Source organism: Stenella coeruleoalba (assembly GCF_951394435.1).
Source record: "Stenella coeruleoalba genome assembly, chromosome: 3".
Lineage (NCBI taxonomy): Eukaryota > Metazoa > Chordata > Mammalia > Artiodactyla > Delphinidae > Stenella > Stenella coeruleoalba.
In genome coordinates this window covers 697,960-720,377 of record NC_137148.1, presented here as the reverse complement: position 1 = coordinate 720,377, position 22,418 = coordinate 697,960, and the positions used below count along the sequence as shown (strand labels likewise).

General features: G+C 64.8%; 1 protein-coding gene across 2 annotated transcripts in view; it reads left to right on the top strand.

Annotated features, from left to right (window-relative positions):
- The window catches only part of SLC9A3 (solute carrier family 9 member A3), a gene marked incomplete at its 3' end in the record, with an annotated part of 37,418 nt that extends 19,522 nt beyond the window's left edge, over positions 1 to 17,896 (top strand). The window contains exons 2-16 of one of the 2 annotated variants that reach the window (XM_079917384.1): positions 5,933 to 6,235; positions 8,117 to 8,277; positions 9,668 to 9,746; positions 10,383 to 10,560; positions 11,167 to 11,387; positions 12,222 to 12,424; positions 12,903 to 12,965; positions 13,064 to 13,134; positions 14,097 to 14,226; positions 15,388 to 15,503; positions 15,995 to 16,124; positions 16,361 to 16,537; positions 16,669 to 16,741; positions 17,244 to 17,357; positions 17,652 to 17,896. In XM_079917384.1, coding sequence (XP_079773510.1) covers positions 5,933 to 6,235; positions 8,117 to 8,277; positions 9,668 to 9,746; positions 10,383 to 10,560; positions 11,167 to 11,387; positions 12,222 to 12,424; positions 12,903 to 12,965; positions 13,064 to 13,134; positions 14,097 to 14,226; positions 15,388 to 15,503; positions 15,995 to 16,124; positions 16,361 to 16,537; positions 16,669 to 16,741; positions 17,244 to 17,357; positions 17,652 to 17,896 — 2,264 coding nt within the window. Of the gene's footprint in view, positions 1 to 5,932; positions 6,236 to 8,116; positions 8,278 to 9,667; positions 9,747 to 10,382; positions 10,561 to 11,166; positions 11,388 to 12,221; positions 12,425 to 12,875; positions 12,966 to 13,063; positions 13,135 to 14,096; positions 14,227 to 15,387; positions 15,504 to 15,994; positions 16,125 to 16,360; positions 16,538 to 16,668; positions 16,742 to 17,243; positions 17,358 to 17,651 lie in introns of both variants that reach the window. The other variant, XM_079917383.1, reaches the window with a different exon arrangement.
- Between the last annotated feature and the right edge of the window lie 4,522 nt (positions 17,897 to 22,418).

Sequence of the window (22,418 nt, the reverse complement as noted above, 5' to 3'; positions counted from 1 at the left end):
CCTCCAGAATGGCGGGCTGGTCGCAGGGCCTCCGGACCTTTACCGTCAGTCCGAGGGTTTGTAATTAGAAGTAAACACACGTGTCTCTGCTCTTACCGTCCTGCAGCCGTGCTTAATTAGCTGTGACTCCCCAGGCCTTGGCGATCAGAGACCCGTGGGCTCGCAAGTCCCTGTTGGGAGGTCCGGCGGGCGGGCGGCTCCGGCCCGGCCTCATGCGGCTCCTCAGGGCCCTGCCGACACGGCGCCCCTGGATCTGTGCTCCACAGAGACTGTGTCCTGTCTCCTGCGGTCGTTGGCGCTCTGCGGGGTCCCGGGTGTGTGTCACGTGCTCTCCCTGCATCGGCACCCGTAACACTTGTGGGGTCCCAGCCGCCCGCGAAGCTGCTGCCCGTGGGTCCCGGCCTGGCTCTGGCCCCGCGGCGGACGTGCACTTGGGCCCCGCGTGGGCCCTTTACACATAGGGCGCGGGAGTCCCTCGAGGCCTCAGGCGGCCTCCACCCTCCCAGCCTAAGGGTTGGCTTCCCAGCAAATGCGGGCCCCATGGGGAGGGCCGCCCCCGCCACTCGCTTCCCAGGGGTGCGGCCCCAGGACACAGGCCCTCGATGTCCGTGGCCCAGGCTCTGGGTTGGCCGGACGTGGAGGCCCCGGAGCTGCAGGGCCCAAGGTACCGAGGTGGCTGCTCTGAACTGCTTCGCGGGCCCTTCTGTCTTTGGAGGCAAAGGAGGCGAAGGTTGGGCGGGGCATCAGGACCCGCGCTGCCGTTGGGGTCTCTTGGCGAGCAGGCCCCCGGCAGGTGTCCCCAGCAGGGGCCGGGGTGCCAAGGGGTGGCGGCGATGAGCCCCTCCACTGTCCTCACAGCTTCCCCAGAAGACCCGGCCGTCCGGGGCCACGGATGCTGGAAGGAGGGGCCCAGCACGTGCTCTGGCCGCCGTCTCCACCCCGTCATCCCCGCCGTCTCGCAGAAGCTGCGACGTGCGTGACTGTCTGTCCTAACCATGCACAGTCCGCGGCCGAAGGAAGGGTCCGGCCCCCAGGGACCTGCCCCACCGGGAGCGGCCTCCCTCCCGGCTGGCGGACAGCGTCCTCAGGCACACATGGGCGCCCAGGCACCTGGAGCTTGGCCCACCAACTCCTAAAACGCCCATTATGGGCTTAATGGCTGAGCCACTAACAGATTGCCATTTAAGATCAATCCAGTCTTCAGTTTAATTAGCTCATTACAATGCGGACTGCCGTCTGATGGTGGTCACGGGAGAGCCGCCTGCGGGCCTGACCGGGCCCAGCTGGCAGGACGGCTCGTGAAGAATTCCCATGAAGCAGAGACCCCGGAGCTCTGGGCGAGGACGGAGAATGGGGCCCCCTGCACACTGCTGTTCCCCCTCCCCCCAGACCAGAAAGACAGACCAGGAGCCAGGGGCCAACCTGATGCCAGCGACCTCGGACCACAGGGGAGGGGCAGCGCCGTCCGCCCCGATCGCTCGCTCGAGGGAAGGCGCGTGGACCCACACAGGCCGCAAGTGCGCGTCAGGCCGTTCCCCCCACACCTGAGAGGCAGAGGATGCGGACGGAGCTGCGTGACACGGGGCGGCAGGGACTGACGCGGAAGCAGGAGGGGGGGGAGCGAGGGAGGGAGGAACCCCCTGGAATAAAACGTCACCCAAGAAACAGAAGGAAAGTCTCCGTGGAGCTTTACATCACAGACAAGGGTCAGAATACAGATTCAGTAAGACAGGAGCTCAAATTGAGACAATAAAATGGTGCTGGAAATGTCAAGAGCATTTTCCCAGCTGGGAAAACTGGAAAAGAACTAACACGGGGAGAGCTGAGCAATAAGCTCGGGACAGCAGGAACCAGACGAAGGCTTGGAGGCAAAGCACCGGCCGGACGAAAGGTCTGAGAGATTGTGGGTGGCAGGCAGGTGGAGGCAGCCGCTGACTCCCTCCTCCCGGCACGCTCGCTGGACCCCACGGGCCTCCGCAGTCTGCCCGGAACCGACTGCGAGCAGTGAGCGCGCGGCACACACGTAGTTAGCGCGATGCCCTCGAGGAGCCGGCCCGGCTGCCGCGGGGATGGGGATGCCTCCTCGAAACGCAGGCTGAGCCAACGTCCCCCGTATCAGAGGAAGGAGGAGAATCAGCGCTAAGATATACCCTTGCTACGAGGATGCTCTCAAAGACAAAACATCTTCTGACAACCAGACAGAAAAAGCAAGCAAACTGGCGACCGCATGGGAAGAGTAAAGTAAAAACCGGGCTGGTCCGGCCCGTCCCCCGGGTCTGCGGGAGGCTAGGGGCGCAGCCGGGCAGATACCCGCAGACGTGAGAAGGTGGTGCCGACCTCTGGCCCCCAAGGGAGACGGGTGCTGAGACTGTCTGGGCGAGGGCCTTGCGGCGGAGGGAACGGTGGGGTCCTGACACCCACAGGGGCTGGAGGGGCCACGCTCACTCGCGGGGTTTCGGGAGCCTTTCTCTCCGGAGTTGGGCAGGTCCTTCCGTTTCAGGACTATTTTTAAATATTTTCTTTGTGAAATTCAAGTAAAGTTAAATTGAACATCAAACCTTCAGTAGAAAACATAGGAGAAAGGAGGGCTTTTTAAAGCATAACACAAAACTCAGAAGCCACGGAGCAGAAGACCAACAGATTTACGCAAACAGGAGACATCTGCACGTAGCAAAACATGAACAAGAAGCTAAGTGACCACACCTTTGAAAGTGAAGATACACCTGCGCCGGTGCGTGACGAGCTGCCCGTCGGTAAGAAAAGTCTGATAACCCAGTGACGCGGCAGCAGGTCCACAGAAAAGGAAGAAATATCTCCCAAATGGGAAGAGACGCTCAAACCTCACTCAGGATAAGGAAGTCAGGTTAAGATGCCGTCTCCCACCTGCCTGGGATGAGGGACAGGTGACCACGCCCCCAGACCCCCGTGGGCAGGTGAGACGGGCATCTGTGCAGGGCACAGGTGAGCACTCAGTAGGCCCCGCCGTGCACAGAGGTGTGTGTCCAACAGCGCCAGACACAGAGGTCGGAACGGCACGCCCGTCCGTCCACACTGTGTGTGTATATATTTCTTTCTCAATGGGTAAAAAGTTCAAGTCACATTTTCTCTGGGTTTTCAGGGCTTCCTTCCAAGCAAGAGCATCTGGTGTGAAGTCAGCCTGTGTGTCATCCACCCGTTTTCCAAATTAATAAGATGTTCTGGTAACTGGCTGCTGTAGAGGAATGTGGCGGGGGGTTGGGACTCCGAGTTCCCCAGGGGCTGAGTTTTGTTGCTGTTGTTAAGGGCCACCTGGTTCCTCGGCACCTTCCTGCCCCGCTGGCCCTGCGGTTGTCAGAGGAGATTGAGATCCGAGGTCCACTGGGAATGTCTAATCTGGGGAGACGTTCGGCTAAAGACTGAGCACGAGCCCCAGGACCGGAAGCCAGCCCTGGGCCGCCCCCCTCTGCCACCCTGGCAGGGGGTTCGCTAGGGGTCAGCGGTCACTCGTGCTCCGCACCTGGCCCTGGGCCCAATGACCCGCGGTACTGGCCTCAGCTCCAGGGGCCCGCAGACCAGCGGGCACCGCGGGGGTGAAGGAGCAGTTGAGGGGCCGTCCCAGACGTGACCTCCGCTGGAGCCTGGCCAGGCCAGGAGGACAGCAGGAGACACACATTTCGTGGGGAGCAGCAGCTCTGGTGAACGGGGTGGGGTCCCGGGGGAGGCCCTCCGTGCAGTTTGCTCGGGGCTCGCTGGGAGTTTGGGGGGCAGGAGCGGACGCCTCACAACTGCCCAGCAGGCAGGGGACTCGGGACGCGCCTGCGGCTCTGGGCGGCTTTTCCAAACTCGGCTCCCGGCCGCCGAGCCCAACGGGAAGGAGAAGAGAGGACGAGCCCGCCGTCTGTGGACTTCAGGGAACCCCGGGGAGGTGCAGAGGCGGGGCGAGAGCCGCAGGCCTTTCTATACCAGCACAGCTCCCGAGTGGCGTCAGAGCCCCGTGCGGACTCCTGGGCCCAGGGCCTGCTGATCCTGGTGGCCGGGGGGGCCTGGGGCCTGCAGCGGTTCTCGCGCTGCCCTGTGCGCTTGGCCGTCGGGGCCAGGAGCCACGGGGCGGAGGGGGCGTGGGCACGGCCTCCCAGGTCTCCTCCCAAAGCCTAGGGCGGCCCCGACCGACCGTCACTCAGCCCGGGGTGCGGGAGTGTACCGTCAAGGGAAGACGCGTCTCTCCGGGTCCTTGCCGGGTGGCCGGGGGGGAGCAGGTGCCGCCAGAATGGGGCTCTGGGGCGCCGGCCCGTCTTCCCCACGTCAGGGCCCCTCCGACGACGCTGGGCTCAGAGAGCCCCTCCTGGGGGCCGCGAGCCTGCCAAACCCCGATGCCCCGCGCTCACGGGCAGGGCAGGGCTGGAGGACTTCCAGGGAGCTGGGGCTCGTGCTCAGGCATGGCCTCCCTTGCCGTACCCGCGGCGGCCACCGAGGCCTGGTAGCTGTGTCACGTGGAAGCGTTGAGGCCTCAGCCTCCCGGCCTTTGAGTCTCCCCACGAAGGCGGGACCCCTCTGCTGGCTCCTGGGCGCCTCTACTGGGGAAGCAGCGGCCCTCACCTCCCACCTGCCACGTGTGGAAACTTCCAGAGGAAGAAGCTCGCTCCCAAATCAAAATGCGCCAGCGGGTCCTCGGGCCCTGGAGGCGGCGCCCGCTCTCCCTCCCCGGGCCCCAGGGCAGGGCCCGCACCTGCCACGCTGCATCTCAACCAGACGCGGGGAGGGCCGCCCCGGGGGACGGGGCGCAGCGGCACGGGCCCTCCTTCCTCGGGAGCCCCCTTGAGAGCCAGCGCCTAACCCCCAGATGTGCCCTGGCCAGCAGCGAGGACACAGGCCAGGGACAGGGTGCAGGGCTCCTGGATCAGAACCCGCGGGACCCGGCCCAAGAAGTCTTCCCTGAGACAGCTGGGACGGGTCAGCCTCTCCCACTGGACGCCCCGCCCCTGCTGCCCTGGGGTCCTTGCATCTCAGGAGACAGCTCTCCTTAGAATACAGAAGAAGAGCTCCCCATAAACAGAGCTTGCGTGAGTGAGGCGAGAGCTACCTCAGACTGCTCGAGCTGGAGAGCCACCTCTTCTGTCAACATTCCAGCTATTTTGAAATCAGACGTAACACAGGATTCTTATCACAGTTTCCCTGAGTCTTAAAATAGAACAAAGGAGAAATGGCCCCAACTGTTGGAGTGCACGCCTCCCTCGAGGTCCTGGCAGGGTTGACAGGTGAGGGGGCCGTCGCTGGGGAGACCTCTGCGCCCCGCTGTCCCCCGAGCGCGTGACTGCGGCGGTGGGGCTGACTGCTGCTGGGGGGCCCTGAGGCCCTGGCCTTACAAGGCTCTCATCCTGGGCACTCTGACCCCAGGAGAGCCAGGTAGAGGGGACGGCCGGCATGGGGTTCCGCCACGGAAGATCAAAACACAGCTAGGCTTCAAGCAGGGTGAGGGTCCCGGTCACCAGGTACGGCACGAGGGATGATGTCGGAGGGGGTCAGTGGGGCCTGCACTCTGCCCACCAATCCGGGCCTCCGTCCCCAAGCCACCGTGCAGCCTCTCTGGCCTATCACAGGGGGCTCCCTGTGGAGGGGGGCCATTCTCTGAGCAGGAGGCAGGGGCACATCTGAGGAGGGTGTCCTTGGGGCCAGGGCGACTGGCAGGGCCTCCTCTGCGGCCACAGACCCGGACGTCGGGCCTTGTTTCCCGAGCTCATGTCTGTCCTGTGGTGCCAGGCAAGACCCCCCATTGCCCCCCCGTGGGGTCCCGGCCCCCCTGACCCCTCCCCTACCCCGCAGGCTTCCACGTGTCCCACAAGGTCACCAGCGTCGTCCCCGAGAGCGCACTGCTCATCGTGCTGGGCCTGGTGGCCAGACCCCCCATTGCCCCCCCGTGGGGTCCCGGCCCCCCTGACCCCTCCCTACCCCGCAGGCTTCCACGTGTCCCACAAGGTCACCAGCGTCGTCCCCGAGAGCGCACTGCTCATCGTGCTGGGCCTGGTGCTGGGCGGCATCGTCCTGGCGGCCGACCACATCGCCTCCTTCTCACTCACGCCCACGGTCTTCTTCTTCTACCTGCTGCCGCCCATCGTGCTGGACGCCGGCTACTTCATGCCCAACCGCCTCTTCTTCGGCAACCTGGGCACCATCCTGCTGTACGCCGTCATCGGCACCGTGTGGAACGCGGCCACCACTGGCCTGTCCCTCTACGGCGTCTTCCGCAGCGGCCTGATGGGTGAGTGGGCACCGCCCCCCGACCGGGGGGCTCATGGAGGGTCCTGGGGGGTCCTCAGGGCGGGCTCCAGGCAGCCTCGTTTAAGAAAGCCCAGGACGAAGAACACAGACCTTACGGGGGGCGGTGAGCTTAGGGGTCATCAAGAGATGTCACCGGTGGCCGCGTGCCCCTCCTGGCTTGTAAGTCGTCAGTAGCCAGCCCACGCCCGGCCCCAGGCCGAAACACGTGTCCCGCTTGGGAGTAAAGTCTGGTCCGACCAGGTCAGGCAGTGGGTGGCGCAGTGGGAACGACCCAGCTGCTGTCCCGCCCCCTTGGCGGGGAGATGGGGTCCAGCCTCAGTCCCCCCATCTCCAAGAGGCCAGGGAAAGAGGAGGAGGCCCCTGTGGCAGAGGCTGGCATCCCAGTCCCACGATCGTGGAGCCCAGGTAAACCTGAACCTGAGCAGAAGGTTTGGGTGTCATTTCTACGCAAACCGGCGGGGAAGAGCCGCGCCAGCTTCTCCTCTGTCACCGTGGCGTCTGCGTCTCCTGCTCCCCCACCCCCGCTGGTGCTTCCTGCCGGCTGGTTACTAACCTCGGCCCTGGCATACCTCAGAGGTGCACCCCACCCACCTGGGAGCTGGCCATTATCCACCGGGGAAACCGGAGCAGGTGGGGCCTGGGCTCACCTGAGGCCTCGCACAGATGTGCCCGATTGCACAGCCCTAAATGCAGCCCGTCCCGGCGTGGCTACGGCCGCCCCTATTCGCCTCCGGGCTCTGCAGTTTGAGCTCCTGGCATCGGGGACCACTGGTGGTGGGTGTCGGCACCCCGGGCGCCAGTCCACACTCAGCCTTGGCCTCAGACACTTCCACCAGCTGAACCAGACCCAGGGCCAGGCCCTCTGACTGAAGGAAGGGCACCCCCGAGCCCCACGGTGGGGCTCACGACCTACCTTGAAGTCGCAGTGACAAGACTATTAAGAAACAGGGGCCGAAGGTCCCCCGTGGGGAGGAGTCACCTCGGGACTCTGTCCTCACCCCGTGGGGAGCGCGCGCTTCCGCGAGCCCTCGCTGCCGTCCGGCATCACCCCCAGGCCCGGCCGGGAAGCCCACGAAGGCTGGCGTGAGGCCGCACGCGCCCGGCCAGGCCTCCCAGGCGCCTGAGCCGCAGGGGCCGTGTGGGTGTGATTAGACTGCTTTCATCGGCGGTGCCTTAGGCAGTTGGGACAATCTAAGGCCATCGGGCCACCTCCAGCTCCCGGGCCCAAGGGTAGGTCTTGGGGTTTGGAACGGGCATTCCTGCTCCTCGAGGGCGCACAGCTGTCTGAGGCCTGTGCTCAGCCCTTGTGACACAGCTGGTCAAGGCCGGGTGTCAGCCAAGGTCATGGAGCAGAGCAGCGCCCAGGGGACACCCAGAGCCGGGGCCCTGCCGCCTGGAGAGCAGCGGTGGGTCTCTGCTGAGCGGCAGCCGGGCTCCAGGCTCGGAGGTGCGGCTCAAGGCCAGGGTGCGCCTCCGAGGAAGGGTCACCTGGGGGGCGTCTGGGCACAGCGGCCCAGCACCCAGAAACTCTGGGCCATAGACAGGCCCTGCAGGTGGGCAAGGCCGTGGCAGAAATGAGGTACTGGAACACACAGCCTGGCGGCCCTGAGCCCACAGTGCGGTCCCGGGACCTTCCTGGCAGGGCTGGTGGGTGGTGGACTGACCCGCCAGGGAGGAGGGCAGGCTGCCCCCCGCACCGGGCTCTCCTGCCTGGGACGCTGCCCCCCCCCACCAGGGCTCTCCTGCCTGTGAGGCTGGCCCGCCCCCAGGGCTCTCCTGCCTGGGAGGCTGCCCCCCCACCCCGGCTCTCCTGCCTGGGACGCTGCCCCCCGGCTCCCCCCAACGGCCCCTCGTCTTCCAGGAGACCTGAACATCGGGCTGCTGGACTTCCTCCTGTTCGGCAGTCTGATCGCCGCCGTAGACCCAGTGGCTGTCCTGGCCGTGTTTGAGGAGGTGCACGTCAACGAGGTGCTGTTCATCATCGTGTTCGGGGAGTCGCTGCTCAACGACGCCGTCACCGTGGTGAGCGCAAGCGGGAGGAAAGCACCTGCCTCTCGGGGCCTCTGCGCGCGCCCCGCCAGCGCCTCTGCCGCGCTGTCCTGCTCCAGGGCCTCCTAACTCAGAATGACCGGCGGCTTTAGTCAGATTGTCTGGTTCTTAGAGCCCACTTCACACCTTCGCAGTTAGCGACTTTGCTGCTGAAATCCCACGAGCACTGTTCCCAGCTTTGGGTCCCGGCTGGGGCCCCCATTCCTGATTGTGGAATCGGTGGACGATCACAGTCTCACGGGGACCACGGAGGGGAATCAGCTGCGCTGCTGGGAGCCCGCGACCCTGGCGGCCGGCAGGGGCCCACGTCAGCTCCGTGCGGGGTGGACAGAGGTGCAGGAAACGGGAGGCGGCTGTGACTGGACGTCGGCGTCCTCCGCGACACCGGGCCGCGGGCTCCGGGGCAGTGAGGTCCCGGGCGGGGGCAGCGCAGAGCCGCCTGCCTTCCCCGCATCGGCCGGCGGAGCGTCTGAGCGCCAGCCCGCTGGCACCTGGCCCGCGGATTCGCAGACACAGCAGACGTGCGGTCTCCCCTTTGCTCTTAAAGCCCCATGCTTTCATGTCTCGTAGAAGCGGGAACTTCTGCCCGAGCCAGGGAGCTCTTCACCTGACCCCTCTGTGAGGTTCATCTCCCCAGGACCCCCATTCCCGTAAAGAAGCGGGGCGGCTGTGGTCTGGTCCCGTGGCCTTCACGGCTGCGCCGCGCCCCCCAGTCCCTGTGCGTCGGCACTGCGTGGGTTTCCTTCTGGGAGCACAGCTTTGCAACCCGCCCCTTGAGGGCCCTCTCCCCCGCTGGAGAGCACAGACTTGGGAGCACAGGGACAGGTTTCTTCCCTAGGGCCCTGCAGCCCACCCCGGGCTGCCCCTTGGGCCCCTGCCCCAGACGTGGAGCCCCCGCATCATTTAGGAGCTCAGAGAGCACGGCAGCGCCCACTCCCGAGGCCTAGGATGAGGTGTTGGGTGTTCATCTCAACGTCTTGGCGGGATAAGGTTTAAATGTCAACAGGCAAAGATGCCCCAGGTGCCACCCCACAGTCAGGGCCCAACATCGCAACAAAGTCGCTGACGATGAAACTCTGGGTTTGTCCTGGGAAATGAAGTCGAGGATTGTCACCTTGGGCTGGCTTCGTGGTCGCCCTGCTTAGCCGACGGTGGGAAAGGCCAGGTTTTCTCTGAAGGTTCTCACTCCTTCCAGGCTGCTCTCCTGCCCCCAGACCCCACACTGCTGCCGGGACGATTTCCTCCTGGGGGTTTTCGGTTTCCGTCCACACGGCTGCCACAGTCTTCTGACTCAGCTCAAGTTCCACAGGGCCTGGGGCCCGAGGCAGGGCTGATGGTGTCCCGTCTGCCTCTGTCCCCCCAGGTCCTGTACAACGTGTTCGAATCTTTCGTGACGCTGGGTGGTGACAAGGTGACTGGCGTGGACTGCGCGAAAGGAATAGGTGGGTGACTGGCGGGGCCATGCATCAGGGGAGAGCTGGGGCCGGTCTCTTCTCCAGAACATGGGCCCCTCAGGGCGGTGTCTGTGACGGCCTGGGACCCACAGCCCGGGGAGGAAACGGCGTTTCCACTTCCAAGTCTCGGCCACAGGTCCCTCCCTCCCCCACGTGTTTCACTGGCACGATTTGATCAGGCCCCAGGCACCCTGGCCGGCAAGGGTCATCGCCCCATCAGGCCCAACAGGAGGCCGTGGATCCCGTATCCTGGGGGTCCCGGGCATTTCTCTGGGCAGGGACAGTGACAGCGGGCTGTCCCTGGGGGCCCAGGACCCAGTCCTTGCTGCCAATGCTCTGCACAGGGGCTCCTGGTCGCAGTGCTGCCTCCACGGGGGGGCAGCCGGGCCTCCCTCGGGCGCAGGGCCGTCCCCTCCCCAGCTGTCCCTGTGGAGGTTGGAGCCGACGCCCAGCCTGTCTCTGTCCTCCGAGAGAATCAGCCTCTTGTTCGCTGAGCTGCCGGTGCCTCGGGGGGTCAGCGGGAGACCTCAACGAGGAGCGGTCCGGAGGCCGGCGGCCAGCTCGCCTACGCCGCGGCCACAAAGGGCCATTCAGGGGCCAGCGGCAGCGTCCTTGCCCTTGCAGTGTCCTTCTTCGTGGTGAGCCTGGGGGGCACGCTGGTGGGGGTCATCTTCGCCTTCCTGCTCTCGCTGGTGACGCGCTTCACCAAGCACGTGCGCATCATCGAGCCCGGCTTCGTGTTCGTCCTCTCCTACCTGTCCTACCTCACGTCAGAGATGCTGTCCCTGTCGGCCATCCTGGCGTGAGTCCTCGCTTGCTGGTGGGCCACAGCCTCGGGGTCCCGGGCCCTGGGGGGCGGGGTGACCGCCCCCACGCGCCAGGCGGACCCGCCCAGGGGAGGAGTGGCCCATCCCCCGCCAGCTCTGCTTGGCCCACTTCCCCACGCTGAGTGGGAGCTCACTGTGGGCGCCAAGAATTTGATCTATTTCGTCCTTCCAGTAAGGAGTTGGTGTTTTCACAGAACTGTCAGGGGCTGCCTCACCTGCTCTGAGCAGAGAAAGGGCCCACACGCAGCCCCTCCCGGCGGCTCTGAGTCTCAGAGCTGGCCCACTTTGGGGTGGGGACAGAAAATGAGGCAGCCCACTCCCCCGCAGCGCAGGGCCCAGGCCTCCAGAGGCCGTAAGCAGCGTCGGGGCGCGGGGGCCCACACACCCAGTGCAGGGCACCGAGTCCTTAGGGGGAGCCCTGTGCTCACGAAGAGGAGGGCTGACCTGTGGGGCGGACGTTTGCCTGCGCCGCAGAGGCCCTGAGGCGCCGCCTGCCCGGAGGCGGGCCCTTAGCCCCACGGGGGTCCGGTGGGAGCTGAGCCTCGGCCCGAGACCTCACGGTGGGCCGGCCCGTCCCGCAGCATCACCTTCTGCGGCATCTGCTGTCAGAAGTACGTGAAAGCCAACATCTCGGAGCAGTCCGCCACCACGGTGCGCTACGCCATGAAGATGCTGGCCAGCGGGGCCGAGACCATCATCTTCATGTTCCTGGGCATCTCGGCCGTGGACCCCCTCATCTGGAAGTGGAACACAGCTTTCGTGCTGCTCACGCTGGTCTTCATCTCTGTGTACCGGGCCATTGGTGAGGGGGCGGGCGGCATGGGGGCACTGGAGGGAAGATGGGGATGACGGGGGCATGGGGACCACGGGGATGGTGGCAGGATGAGGGGACACAGTCGGCCAATGGAGGGATTGGTTGCAGGGAGTCTGTGGAGCCCCGGACATGCTTTCGCCCCTAGCCCCCAGCCCCCCAGGTTCAAGAGACCCTGGGGAGCCTCAGGCTGGCCTGGCCACTGGCCCTCCTCAGTGAAGGGGCAGGCCTCCTCACGACCTTGTAGCCTCACAACAGAAATAGGACAACCTAGAGGTCAGAGTGGAAGGTTCCAGCACCCCACGTGGCTTCCCACTGACTCACTCTGGTGTGGCCACTCGGGGACAGCATCAGTCACCATGGCACGAGAGGCAGGACCCTTGCTGCCCGCACCCAGCTCAGGTCCCTGGTCCCTGGTGTGCGGCGCTGACCCAGGGCCAGGGAGGGGAGGAGACAAGAGGCGGTCCAGGTGGCCCCCACGCGCTCTGCCCACAGTCACTGAACTGCGGGCTCCAGGGAGCAGATGCTCTGCGGGCAGGTGGCATCTGGTCCTGGAGCTGCTGGGCAGTTCCACCCGTGGTCACAGTGAGGCCTGAGAACTTCCAGAGCTGCTGGGAGCAGAGCTGCGGGGTGTGCGGAGGTTGGCTGGTGGCCCAGAGGGCAGGGGCCTGGGTCCAAAGTGGACAAAGGGACTCGCGGGGAGGGGGCTGCAGGGTGGAGTTTCCTGGTCCCACGTGCAGAATGCGGCTGCAAGGAGGGCCTCGGCAGGGATGGAAGGGCTGCGTCCCCCGCCCAGAAGTGCTGAGCGCACGCTGGACCCTGCAGGTGTCGTCCTGCAGACCTGGGTTCTGAACCGGTACCGGATGGTGCAGCTGGAGATCATAGACCAGGTGGTCATGTCCTACGGCGGCCTCCGCGGGGCCGTGGCTTATGCCCTGGTGGTCCTTCTGGACGAGAACAAGGTCAAGGAGAAGAACCTGTTCGTCAGCACCACCATCATCGTCATCTTTTTCACTGTCATCTTCCAGGTACTGTGCCCTCCCCTCCCATAGTGGGCGGGACCCACTCTCACAGGCTCCAGGCCCAGCTGGGTTTGATAATTTTAGTAACTAGGAGAAGTTTTGTAGGTTTCCACGTGGCCCCACTGGGGATGCAGCGCGACTTGCCCTAAAAACGTCCTTCCTCGGTCCTTGCTGGTTAACGAAACCCCAGTTAGTATTTCATTGACCAGACACGCCCGGGAAGGGCCCCACTTCGCCTTGCTTTTGGCTAATCTGAGGAGCCGGCCAGGGGCCTCCGAGGGTGTCCGGTGACCCGCAGGTGGCAGGGGCTCCTTCCCGCCGGGAGGTGGGCACGGACCACCTGGAGCCTGGCTAAGGGGCGGCTCCTTCCTGCCCATGCGGGTGTGGGTGGGTGCTGGCTTGGTGGGCCACAGTGGGGCCTGCCCCAGCCTCAGGGTCCGGGTGCCCTGTCTTCTAGGGCCTGACCATCAAGCCCCTGGTGCAGTGGCTGAAGGTGAAGAGAAGTGAACAGCGAGACCCCAAGCTCAACGAGAAGCTGCATGGCCGGGTAGGGGGAGCGGGGAGAGGAGAGGAGAGGAGGGAGGGGGAGGGGGGAGGGACGGGTCTGTCCAGGTGATGCTGACCCACTTGCCTTTCCTCCCAAAGGCTTTTGACCACATCCTCTCAGCCATCGAGGACATATCAGGGCAAATTGGACACAATTATCTCAGAGATAAGTAAGTGGCTGGAGTGGCCCCGACCCAACTGCAACAGGAAAATTCAGAGGCACGTTGTCTCGGCTGTTAACTGATGACTCGGGACCCCCAGGCTATAGAAGGAATCTCTGGCATCACCACAACCCTAACCCCACAAAGCCCTAGTGACCTAAGAATACTGCCCTCAAAGGCGCCAGAAGCCACTTGCCCACTTGTATGGGTCCCCCCCTCCCCCTCCTGCCCCTTCGGCCGCTGGAGCTCCCTCCTCCCCCAAAGCCCACTGCTCCTCCTAGAATCCCTCTCCTTCTTTTCCTGGGAACCCCCTTCCCTCCTTTAGATCCCCTCCTCTCCCTGGGCACCCCTGTCCCCCCATGTCCACTGTGCCCATTCAAGTCTGGCCCAGCCACCTCCTTTTCTGACCCAAATAACCCAAATATTCTATTTGTGTTCGAGTTAAAGCCTCCTTCTGGGCAGGCTAGTTCTCTAAGTGTGAGAGCTCAGGGGGCTTCTCCCAGCCTACCACTGGTGCAGGTAAAATGCACCCCGGGCACTGTAGCCAGAGCCCCGGCCCCGCCCCTGCCGGCCCACCCCGCCCTCCACCCATCTTCCTGGAGGGTTAGGCAGTCACGGGAAAACTGCTGGCAACGTGGCATTAGAGGAGAAGGTGTAATCCCACTTTTACGCACAGCACGCTAATGACCACGCTGCCGTGACAGGAAGGTAGGAGCGACGCACACGACGGGGAGGCAGGGGTCAGGTGGCAGCACGGAGGCGTTTGCGTCCTTTCTTTCAAAGCTCGCCTGTGTGGTTGTCACAGGAAATGGAAATCAAGGTGTCCCGCCCCAGCAGCCAAACACGGTCCATCCCGAGTCCGGATGGTGGGAGGGGGCCCCTGCTCCCCACAAACGCCACCAGCGCCCCTCTGTCCTGGGGCCTCACCCAGGCCCTGCCGAGCGCTGACAGCTATTGGTTTGGCCCCCCAGGTGGTCCAATTTTGATAGGAAGTTCCTCAGCAAAATCCTTATGAGAAGGTCAGCCCAGAAATCACGAGACCGGATCCTGAATGTTTTCCACGAGCTCAACCTGAAGGACGCCATCAGCTACGTGGCTGAGGTACCAGACGTCTCGTCTGCTCGTTTTGTTGCAGTCGGGGTTGAAGCAAGACAGACACACGTGTGGACAGCTGCTGGGGTTCTGCACCCCGAGGTCCCAGGGTGGGGCTGGGGCAGCTGGCGGGCGACGCACGGCCTTCTCGAGGCCTTAGCCGCGAGCTCACCTGAGCTCCCAGGTCCTCAGGCACTCCCGAGGATGGCTCATGTCACAGCCCCCAGTCTGTGGCACTGGTGGGTCTGAGATCGCAAACCCCAATGTGCACAAGCTCCAGGCTCCAGCAGGGGCGAGGCCAGGGGATGGAAGCTACTGGAAGGACTGTCGTCTGCACCTCCGACCCTGGCTGAGAACGTGCAGCGCACGAATCCCGCCCCTGTGACTGCGACGCCTCCGAGGCCTCGCAGCCTGAACGGGGCTGGGAAGGTGGGAGGTGTTCTCCTGGGGGTGTCCCCCTCTGCTGGCCGCACCCTCTCTCCCGGGGACCCTCCGCTGCCCCCAGTCCCCAGGAGGTAACACAGGCTCCCAGCAGGGCGCCAGCCTCCCCTCCACCCGCTGCTGCAACGTCGGTGCCTGTGACCCAGGCCTGTGGGCGCCTCCCTGCTCAGACCAGACGGGGTGGCATGTCCCCCCGGGCTGTGCCTGTGAGCGGCGGCCTCTGGCAGGCCCGCCCGCAGCATCCGCTCTGCCGTGGCGGGGTGGCCCCCGCCCGGCCACCCTTCCCGGCTCCACCCCCCTCTCCTAGAGCACCCCAGCACACGGCGCCGCACCCCGCTCAGCAGTGTGACTACTGTTGCCCCAGGGCTCTGCTCCGTGTGGTTTTAATCTGATTCTGGAGGCCTGGGGATTCCCTTCTGGGGTAAACGAGGGCAGCTGGTCTGGAGCCCCCAGTGGGGACAGGGCCACCTTCCCAATCCCGGGGGGATTCGTAGTGTCTTCCCGACACTCCCCGAGGTGCACCAAGGCGCCGTGTCCTTCGCACGATCGTCTGCGAGCCGTCCAGCTCCAGCACGGTCCCCACCATGGCTTCCAGGGCCTCGGCTCTCCCGTGGCTGCAAGGTGCCTGGGGGCCAGCGCACAGCACCTCGCGGCAGCTGGGGCCCTCTGGCCGCACCCGGCTCTCTGCAGCCAGGCCGTGGGTGCTGATGAGGCCGCCACCTCCTGCAGGGAGAGCGCCGCGGGTCCCTGGCCTTCATCCGCTCCCCCAGCACGGACAACATGGTCAACGTGGACTTCAGCACCCCGCGCCCCTCGACCGTGGAGGCCTCCATCTCCTACCTGCTGTACGCGCCCCAGGGCTGCCACGGGCCAGGCTCTCCCCGGGCCCCCCGACCAAGCCGCAGGCACCAGCAGTGGGCACGCTGGGGCTCCTGGCACGGAGCGGAGGGAGCGTGGGAAGGGGGCCAGGGCCCCCGCACCAGATTCCCCCGTAGTGTCAGTCGGTGCTGGTGGTGGCACTGATGCAGAGGCAGCACGGCAGGGCCGGGCGGCAGATTTAAGGCCGGAGGCCTCACTGGGAGTGCCCCCTCCCCCGCCACGAAAGACAGGGCCACCGGTCCTGGATTTCAGGCCTCCGGCCTCTGCTCCGCCGGGGTGCTTGACTGGGGCTTGCGGCCAGCTCAGGGCTATTCTGGACATCACCCGCCGGCAGCCATGTGCCGGAGAGAAGGTCGGGGCTTTGGAGGGGCGGGTGCACTGCTAGGAGGCCGAGAAGCCCTTGGGGGGACGGCCCCCAGGGTGCGTCGCAGCGTGCACTCACCGAGGCCCCGCACAGGAGGGAGAACGCCAGCGCGGTGCGCCTGGACATGCAGTCCCTGGAGCAGAGGCGACAGAGCATCCGCGACACGGAGGACATGACCACTCACCACACGCTGCAGCAGTACCTGTACAAGCCCCGGCAGGAGGTGGGCATGCCCGGACCCCTCCCGCCAGAGCCTAGGGGCGGGGCAGCATTCTCCCTGCGCCCCCCACCCCCACCCCGCCCCAGACAAGGCGGGTCCTTGCTTGGTGCAAGACGGCTCCAGCAGGCTGGGAGGGGGCAGGGGAGGGTCGGGGCTCAGTCCCCGGGCTCACGTCCGGGGGCAGCCCTGGCCCTGCGGACACCACCAGCTGTGACTGTCCGGCCCCCCTTTTCCCCCAGTACAAACATCTCTACAGTCGACACGAGCTAACTGTGGACGAGGACGAGACGCAGGACAAGGAGATCTTCCGCCGGACCATGCGGAGACGCCTGGAGTCCTTCAAGTCGGCCAAGCTGGGCGTCAGCCCGCACAAGAAGGCCTCGAAGCTGCTCAAGAGGGAGCGCGTCCAGAAGCGGGTGAGGGCGCCATGCTTGGGCTAGCCTCACCGAGGGGGGTGCCCCGGCGGCAGGGCCGGGGGTCTCCCGGGGGGTGGACAGGCGGATCGGGCACGACCCAGAGCTGTGAGCAGTTTCCTTCTGTTTCTCAGAGAAACAGCAGCATTCCCAACGGGAAACTGCCGATGGTGAGCCCCCTGCACGATCTCACCATCAAGGAGAAAGGTACGGCTGGGCCGCGGCAGCAACGCTGGTCAGCGGGGACTCAGGAACGCGCGAGGGGCAGGCGGGTGCAGAGCGCTGTCCTTCCAGGGAGACCCTTCCCCTCGGCACGCAGGACCCTCCTGCACAGGCTGCTGCCCTGCTCTTCCCGCTGCAGCCGCTCTGGTGCGCAGTGCCCTGGAGCTGGGCTCCGCATCCCCTTCCCCTGTGGCCACGTGGTCCCAGCCCCTCCCTTCCAGCTCGCCCCCGTCCTCAGAAAGGCCAAGTGTGGCTGGGGGGGGGGGGCAGCGGGAACCCCCGGTGTGGTTCTCTTTGCCCAGCCCCGTGCTGGTGCGACCCTGAGGGCACCGCCGTCCGTGAGCTGCCCAGAGGCTGCTGGGTGAGGTGGAGGCAACGACAGCACTCGGGCTCGGCAGGCCGGTCCGGAGCGCCGGTCAAGAGCGCGGGACGAGGTCATCTGCGCCTCCAGCCTGTTCCCCTCATGCTGCCCCTTCCCTGCCACCAGATTTGGAACTTTCAGACCCTGAGGAAGCCCCCAGCTATGATGCCGAGGAGGTGAGCAGGGGGATCGAGTTCCTGGCGAACATCACGCAGGACGCAGCGACAGACTCCCCCTCAGGTGAGGGGACGGCCCTCTGCCACCCCAGAAACGATCACTGGCGGGAGGGCCGGGCAGTGGAGCGCTGGGTCCATGTGGCCGCACGGTTGTGGGCAGCAGGCCGAGGCCTCTGCTCTGAAATAAGGGAGAGCGAGAGCCGGTGGCCCCCAAAGGCCCGTGACCCTGACCTTCCAGGTGACCTTCCAGGTTGTGGCTGCCCGCCGGAAGAGCTGGTGTGTGACGCCAGGGCAGCTCCCTCCCTCTCTGCCCTTGGGTGTGCCTGGGGAGCTGATGAGCCGCTGCCCTTTCTCCTAGGAATTGACAACCCCGTGTTCTCCCCGGACGAGGACCCCGGCATCCTCTCTGCGGTGCCACCCTGGCTGTCTCCTGGGGAGACGGTGGTGCCCTCCCAGAGGGCCCGCGTGCAGATCCCCCACTCTCCCAGCAACTTCCACCGCCTGGCACCCTTCCGCCTCAGCGGCAAGTCCGTGGACTCCTTCCTGCTGGCCGACGGCCCCGAGGAGCAGCCCCACGCCCCGCCCAACTCCACACCCATGTAACTGGTCCCTCTAACCCCGCCTCTCTCCTCTGCTCCTCTCGCAGCGCCCGCCTCCTCCCGCCTGGACCTGAGCTTCTGCACACTCTCTCCGGCAGCTGCCTGCCTCCTTCTAAGCCTGTTCTCACAAGCCTCTTGTTCCAGCGCACGTTTCTTAAAAGACCCATCTGACTTCCTGCTTCTCCAACCGAGCGGGGTGGGGGATCACTGCTGTCGAAGGACGTGACTGTTTTAGGCTGTCGGTTAGGAGAACGTGAGCTCAGAGCGGGCGGGGCACAGGGAAGGGGAAGGTGCTTTTCTCCCTGAAGGCCCGCGGCCCTGGAGAGCCCACTGCCTGACAGAAGTGAGTCCAGGAGAGACCCTCATACCGAGGGCAGTGCAGGGGGGCTCCCCGAGGGCCGGCGCCTCTGGGGCAGTCTTCTTCCCGCGGCTTCGCCTCCGGGCCTCGCACCCTCCTCGGGCCTGGGGTGTGGTCCCCGGTCCCGCCTGGGCTGGGGGCGCCGCGCTGCCGCGCGCTCACGCCGGCTTCTCCCGCAGGTGACACCGGCTCCGACGCGCCGCTGACCGGACGCTCGTCCCCGCGCGAGACCCAGCCCGCCGCCGAAAAGACCCCGCGCGTGCGCGCCCCGAGCCCGGCCCCGCCCAGCCCCGCGAACGCCCCGCCCACTGCGCCGCCCGACCCCGATACGGGAGCCGGGCCTGCTCCGGGGACGGGGCCAGAGCGCCGCGGGCTACCTGGCGCGCACGCGCGGTCGGCGGCGGCGCGCCGCGTGCATAGCCGGCGCTCTTTCCAGCGGCCCCGCGCGCGCCGCCGCCCCGCGTTGCTCAAGCTGTCTTCACTGCAGCCGTCGTGCTACGCGCCGCCGCACGCGCTGGAGCAGGAGGAAACGCCGCTGTGATGGCCACCCACCAGGGGTCTGCACGCACGACCTCGCCCCCGGGGTGTGCCCCACGGCCGCGCCCCCCTGGGGTCTCCGCCCCCCCCACGGCCGCGCCCCCATGGGGTCTCCACCCCCCCCATGGCCGTGCCCCTCGGGGGGTCTCCGCCCTCTTCACGGCGGCTTTCCCGGGATCTGCCCCCATTACCTCGCCCCAGGCGATAACCTCAACCCTCACGACTTCGCCTTCCAGGGGTCTCTACCCCGCCATAGCCGCCCATCCGGGGATCTGCTCCCATGGCCGTGTCGCCTGGGGTCGTGCCCTCCATGGCCTCACTCCCAAGGGGTCTTCCGGTCGCCTGGAGTAGCCCTGGACACTCACCCATCCACTTGGGTGCTGGGGTGGACAGGAGCTGGACTCCCCGGGGACCAGATGTGCAGCAAGGCCTGAACCTCGGCATTGCATAGGGTTCCTGCAGAGAGGCCGCTGCGGGCCAGGAAGTGGGCCGTGAGCCTCCTCCACCTTCTGGGAGGCCTGGGCAGGTGCCCTTGCCGGGAGACTCCATTGTGGGCCCTCTGTCCCGTCCTGGATTTGAACTGAGCCGGCACTTGTGTGTTACTGTTTCCACAGTCACCCCTGACTCAGGGACAGTCTGTGCTTGAGTTCTTGCCACCGGTGTCCATTCTCATCACTGCTGGGGAAACTGAGACCCAAACCAGATGAGATTTGCCCACTGTGATACCCACCCAGGACTCCAGGCCAGGCTGGCCTCTCCCAAAGCCCCCAGGCTTCTCACCTTGGGGCAGCCCTGACTCCAGGGTGGGATGCGGGATATCTTCGTGTCCACTCACCAGGTCTTTGAACCATCTGTCACCTTAGGGACTGTAGGTACAACCGCAGAAACGTTCTCCGTTTGCTCATCCTTTTTGTGCTGAGATTCCCAGAGCCCAGCCCTCGCCCCGCAGACACCCCAGTCTCAGTATGGTGGCTTCTGGGTCTGTAGGCTGATGTGCAGATCTGCTCACCACGTGAGCCGCTCGCTCAGCCGTCACCAGGGCAGGAGTGACACACGGTTTGCAGTACTTGTCCCCACACTCGCAGCCATTTTGACCCACTCTGTGAGCACAAAAGCCAGCCATTTGTCTGACGCACAGACCAAGGCACATGCTCCGTCCACTCGCTGCAGGAGTGGTTCACCCAGAGCAGGCTGGCCGGTCCAGACTCCACAGCCCAGCCAGCCCGGCATCTCCAGCTGCCTTAACAACTCCCCTGGACCGCTGGACCCAGATCTGATTCCCGGCTGCAGGGCCAGAGGCTGAGCCGGGAAGAGCAGCTCTGGACGGCCACTCGACACAGTAGACAGTAAGCCTGCAGGTGGCCAACCTCTCCTGGGCTGGCTCCGCAGCCGGTGTTTTCTGGGAATGGGAGGCAGGCTCTCTGTGACTGGCACAAGCTGAGTGCAGCATCGTGGAGTGAAGGTTCCAGGCCGGACATTTCAACCTGAAAGACTGTGTTTGGTCTGTGACACGGTGTTATAAACCCTAGTACTGCGGATACATTTCATAAATGAGAATCCTAGCTGTTCTTGTCATTGTAAAACAGAATGTAAACAGTCTTATGAATGTATTTCCTTAGGAAAACTTGTAAAATTTTTTATTAGGAAAGAATTCTTATTTATTTAATACCGAACTTTGGCCTACTTTGTGGTAGACCAGAAAGTACACAAATTTAGGAGTCACTCTCACCTCTGTAGTTACAGTGCTCGCATACTGTGTACTATTATCGATCTCTATTGTTAAAGGAGATTTAATGGAGAAATTGCACTGAAACTGGAATTGGAATGCATTTTAAGCTATGAGTGGTGACGACTGTGAATGCTAGTTTTGTGAATGTAGTCAGTCAAGCTTTGTGTGACCCGAATCACAACCCACGTGCCTTATCGAAGTCCTGCCCCACGTGCTGTCGGCAGCGTCTGGGCAGCGCCCACCACAGACCCTACGACACCTGCTTGATCAAGTCCATTAAAAATGTTTCAAGGCGTTTGGGAGAAAACTTTGTTCACAAGTGAGAGTTCATATCAAGGAGGCTTTAAGAAGCCGTCTTCGGCAGGCAGACTGTATTCTGGCCCTGAAATTAACGCGTATGCGCCTGTGCGTGCGTGCGTACGTGTGTGCCCGCATGCGCGTTAGGCTCAGGGGTAGTGCACAGGCTGTGGCACGGCCTGGGCCCTGGGAGCCAGTCCCTCCTCAGCAGAGCCTGGACATGCACCACTCTCTGGCTTCTGCAGCAGGGGCAGCCCACCCGGCCAGAGTGGGAGGACCAAGCACCTGTCCCAGGCGTGGGCCTGGGGCTGGAAAGAGGTGGGTGGGGACAGCAGGGTCCAGAGCCTGGGGGGCAAGGAGGCGGCTCTGCAGGCTTGAGAGGAGGCTGGTGGGGGAGGCAGCCAAGTGGGCAGACCCCGTCCCCCAGGTGGAGCCGCCGGGGGCTGTGGGTCATCTCCTGCAGGTCATCCTTGGGGCCTCCCTGCCAGAGACAGCCTTTGATTTTAATAGTTAGAATTTTTAATTTTACTATAAAAAGAAAACAGCAAGTCCAAGTGCAGTCCACAGACAGTTTCCAAGAGGAGCCTACCCAGTAAATTTACAGCCCTTTCCATGTTGGTGGAAAGCACAGACTCCAGCAAGGAGGGGGCTCTTTCCTGCGGCTCCCCTCGCTCCCTGGGATAAGAAAGTATCACAAAGCAGGTGGCTTCAAACACCACTTACTGCAGGGAATCGGCATCGGGTGAGGGCAGGGCCGCGCCACCTCGGGCCGCTTCAGCCTCTGGTGCCCCTAGGCGGGTAGCAGCTTCACGACAACCCCGTCTCCACGTGGCGTCGCCTCATCGGGACAGCCACGTCTGCTTAGGTGTCCCGCCTCCACTCTTCCCACGTTGGCTGCCCACGCAGGAGGGTACACGGGGCAGCCGGAAGCCCCGTGTTGTCCCCCAGCCCCAACTGACTTCCTCGGGAAAGGAAGAAACCCCTGCTTCCGGGCTCCGTCATGGGGTGTCCTTGTTACGGCAGCGTGGACTGTACGTGGGCAGGTGCAGGGGGACAGCACGCCAGGCAGTGCGACAGACACACAGGGTCAGGCGCCCCTCTCCCCTGCTTTTTGGAAACCCGCTGAGTAAAACTGAGAGTTGGAAACTTCCCAACTTGAAAGACGCTTTTCGACTGAACGGCAGTGTATAGGGAGAACCGCCCCAAGACTCGGTGAGTCTGCCACGGCCTGACAAGGTGAAGCTGCCTTCTGGCGTGGGCCGCAGGCTGTCCGTCCTGGTGCACCCACTTCCCCCGCCGGGCACGTGGCAGCCTGATCAAGAGGCAGGCACTGGCCTTCGGTGTGGGTGCCTGCTAGCCTTTCGCCCAGTGACCTGGAGGTGACCCTCCCCTAGGTGCCGGTGTGGACGCCACCGCCCACCCACCGGGACGTGGCCCTCACCACACCTCCCAGCACATCCTGGCCCCGCTGGAACATGGTGGCATCTGGCATTCAGCTTGGGGCCCACCATCGCACAGGTGTCCCCAGCGACCGAGGGCCCTGCCTGCCCTGTGGTGACCACTGTGTAATCAGGGCAAGGACAGCACAGGGCACTTGGGTCTGCT